General features: G+C 37.2%; 1 protein-coding gene across 1 annotated transcript in view; it reads left to right on the forward strand.

The window, feature by feature from the left end:
* Positions 1-4,153, forward strand: part of DHX29 (DExH-box helicase 29) — a 55,534-nt gene that overhangs the window by 46,583 nt on the left and 4,798 nt on the right. The window contains exons 24-25 of the mRNA XM_003782762.3: positions 1,176-1,478; positions 3,026-3,157. Of these exons, the coding sequence (XP_003782810.1) occupies positions 1,176-1,478; positions 3,026-3,157 (435 nt within the window). The remainder of the gene's footprint in view (positions 1-1,175; positions 1,479-3,025; positions 3,158-4,153) is intronic.

Raw genomic sequence — 4,153 nt, forward strand, 5'->3', positions numbered from 1 at the left:
TTTTTTGCAGTTTTTAGCCGGGGCTGGGTTTGAACCCGCCACCTCTGGCATATGGGGCTGGTGCCCTACTCCTTTGAGCCACAGGCACTGCCCTATTCTATAGTCATTTTAAAAGGTTAAAGAAAATTTTTTCCATTTGATCTACTACTTTTTATGATTTAAGATAACTCCTGGGATGGCAAGAGGGACTTCTCTAACTGTAATGAATTTTGTCCTTCTCAAAGCAAATAAAGATCTAAATTGAAGACATAGCTACCTCTGGGCCAACTGATTAGGATCAAGATGTAGAAAACAGAGTCAGTGGATCTGGAGGTGGCTGGGCCTTCCATCTAGAAATTTCTCCTTTGTCCCTCTCTAGTTGTCCTCAACCTCCAAATTCCTTCCATCCCATTCTTTCTGTGAGATTTTTCTTCACTTCCTTTGAAGTGCAATGTTTTAAATGTCTTTACCAACCCTGTGATGTTACAGTGTCTGTCTGTCTGGTCTTTCTTCCCCTGTGATCAGAGTCCATTAAGCCCCAAATCAAAAACCTGAAGGAGATCCTAAGTGTTACTGTCACCCTTTGATCGCTTTTATCCTGTGTACTCATCCTTCCTACAGTAGTTTTGTTGCTAATGAGCACTACTAAAGGTAGAAAAACATTTTAGGTGTTTTTACATTAAATGAAGTTGCCATTAATAAACTTTGTCAGAGTTCTTTAAGAAATTAAGAGGAAGTCTATCTAACAAATGCAAACATTGTCACCTAGTTGTTTGGACCCTCTCATTCATCTGAAATTTTTTTTAAAAAAAAGAAATTATGGTGAGATTCCCAGATACTTAGAACCTAGGAGCAAGATTTCTCTGTAATTCTTTCTCAATTTTGGCCATCCTCACTGAGTAAAAATGGCCCCACAAAAAGCTACTTTTAAAGTAGATGTAGTGAATGACAATGTGTCTTGACACATTTTTATTGCTGTCACTTTCTAGACAATCTTATATTTGTGGCATCTCAAGTCTGTGGGTTGGGGAGAACAACTGACTCTTAATTCTTGACCTCCCAATATCTTATTTTTCTTTCCTAACCTAACTAAATAATTGATATCCTGTCAATTTTTATAGGAAACAATAATATAAACTACAATGTTATTTGGAAATGTCTCTATTTTAAGCAATTATGATTTCTCTTTTTAACAGGATGTAAAGCAGGAGTTAATAAAGTTGGTTAAAGCAGCGGGTTTTTCATCTTCCACAACTTCTACCAGCTGGGAAAGAAACGGAGCCTCACAGACCCTCTCTTTCCAAGAAATTGCCCTTCTTAAAGCTGTCCTGGTGGCTGGACTATATGACAATGTGGGAAAGATTATCTATACAAAGTCAGTTGATGTTACAGAAAAATTGGCTTGCATTGTGGAGACAGCCCAAGGCAAAGCACAAGTACATCCATCCTCAGTAAACAGAGATTTGCAAACCTATGGATGGCTTTTATACCAAGAGAAGGTAAAGTACTCATGCTTAAATTCCAGTGTTCAGGGACTATTCTATAAGTCATTCATAACAAGTTAGTATGCCCCAACAAGTATTTTATTTGGTTGCCAAATTGAGCTGTTCATTTTTGTGGACATCTAAAATCAAGATGCATGTAGTTTCTCAAAAAAATTATTTATTTGTCTTAAAAAAAAGAAAAAAGGCCAGGTACAGTGTCTATAATCCCAGAACTTTGGGAGGCCAAGGCAGGAGGATTGCTTAAAGCCAGGAGTTGGAGACCAGTGTAGGCAACATAGCAAGACTCCCATCTTTTTACAAAAAAAATTTTTTAATTAGCCGGGCATGGTGGCATGTAAGTATAGTCCTAGCTGCTTGGGAGGTTGAGGTGGGAGGATCACTTGAGCCCAGGAGTTTAAGGCTGTACTGAGCTTTGATCAGGCTACTTCACTCCAGTCTGATGACAGAGTGAGACCCTGTCTCTCTTAAAAAAAAAAAAAAAAAAAAAAGTAGGATTTCTACTCTGACCATCACCTTTTCTACTTGCAATAAAGAGAATAATAGCTAATAGCTGTTGCCTAATAATGTATTAATTCCTTAAGTATTTTCTAAAGGTGCTCACATCTCAAAAGTGAAAAAAGAAGACAAGTTGTATGTGCTGTGTCCAAATAAGGGGAATTTTGGATGTGGTAGAATTGTGGATTTGCAACAGTGTGTGAGTCCCAGTATCACTTAAGATAATAGCAAATATTGGGCAGTGCCTGTGGCTCAAAGGAGTAAGGTGCTGTCCCCATATACCGAAGGTGGTGGGTTCAAACCTGGCCTTGGCCAAAAATAGCAAAAAAAAAAAAAAAAAAAAAGATAATAGCAAATATTTATAGATCACAATTGAAACAGTTAATCTTTTGAATTGTACCTGCATTGCCACTCCATTTTCTTAGATTTTAACATACAGTGATGGTTATGATGATATTTTCTCTTCATATTTTGGATGTTTGCTGCTCATCTCCTTCACTCTTTTAAGGCAGTATGAGAAGAAAACAAGATATGTCAAATTGAAACATATTTCTTCTCCTTTTACTAAAAGACTTCATTATGTTTCTTGACCTTTAAAGTAACATAGATCTATATTAATTTTGAGCACTGGCTTGAATAATTCTCAACATATCATCAAACTTAAATGTAAATGTGACAAATTACTGACAGGTGGCCACAGCTGAACACTGGTCTGGAAGCCAGAAACTCTGAAATTTCGCCATAATTTTAACATTATTTAAGCTCATTAGCATTATAAGATTGCTTGTACTTAGTTTAATTTATGTTCAAGGTATATAATTCAGTCTTACAAATATTTAAAATGCATTCTCATAGTACTATAAGTGCACAGAGAGTAATGGCAATTACTATAAAATTGATGAATTATGCACATAGGAGAAGGAAAACCTAGGTCCTACAAAAACTTATGGCTTAAGATACAGAATAGAAAAATGTTTACATGACAAAGATAACTGGATTTATTATATTTTTAGAGCCTAAAGTTCTCGTCTTTCTTTCCTATGTAGGTGAGGTATGCCAGAGTATATTTGAGGGAAACTACTTTAATAACCCCTTTTCCAGTTTTACTTTTTGGTGGTGATATAGAAGTTCAACATCGAGAACGTCTTCTTTCTATTGATGGCTGGATCTATTTTCAGGTATATAGTACAACTAATTTTATGGATAAAAATGTTTACCTCACAGTACCACTGAGAGAACTTTTAGAAGTTTATTGGCATTTGCATATTTCCTTAGGTATTGAGGTAGAAGACTTCCTTATTTTGTCATTTCTATATGGTTTTAAATCTGTTAAATTTGAAATCAAATTATATTGCATTATATTACATCCTGGTTGTGGTGTTACATTCAGGTAGCTATTCTGGTTGCTAAGGCAAGAGGATCAGTTGAGTCCAGGAGCTTGAGACCAGCTGGGGAACATTTCAATACCCTATCTCAGTAAAAGAAAAAAAAATTAGACCAACTGCAATGACTGTTGCCTAAAACCTAGTGCTTTAGGAGGCCGAAGAGGATCACTTGAGGCCAGGAATTCAAGACTAACCTAAGCAATAGTGAGACCCCCATATCGAGCCCCCCCCCCAAAATTAGTCAGATGTGTCAATATGTGCCTCTAGTCCCAGCTACTTGGGAGGATGAGGCAAGTAGGATTGTTTAAGCCCAGGAGTTTGAGGTTGCTATGAGCTATGATTAGGCTACTGCATTCTAGCCCAGGCAACAGAGCAAGACCCCATCTCCACAAAAACAAATTATATTGCTATTATAAATGTTATTTATCATCAGTAACAATTCTAACTTTCTAGGTGTTGGATACTTCAGGAGTTAGTAGATTATCTCAAATATAATATCAAACTTGGTAGATAATTTCTTTAATTTCTTTTCTATAGACAGAGAAGCACAGTGAGAAATCTTTTATACTATAGCTATTTATCTAGAATTGGAGAGGTGGATTTTAAATGCAACTTAAAAAATATTAGCAGTTTGCGGCTTGGCGCCTGTGGCTCAAGCGGCTAAGGCGCCAGCCACGTACACCTAAGGTGGCGGGTTCGATTCCCCAGCCCGGACCCGCCGAACAACAATGACGGCTGCAACCAAAAAATGGCCAGGCGTTGTGGCGGGCGCCTGTAGTCCCAGCTACT

Source organism: Otolemur garnettii, unplaced genomic scaffold (genome assembly GCF_000181295.1).
Source record: "Otolemur garnettii isolate 467f Iridium unplaced genomic scaffold, OtoGar3 scaffold00005, whole genome shotgun sequence".
In the NCBI taxonomy this organism is placed as follows: Eukaryota; Metazoa; Chordata; class Mammalia; order Primates; family Galagidae; genus Otolemur; species Otolemur garnettii.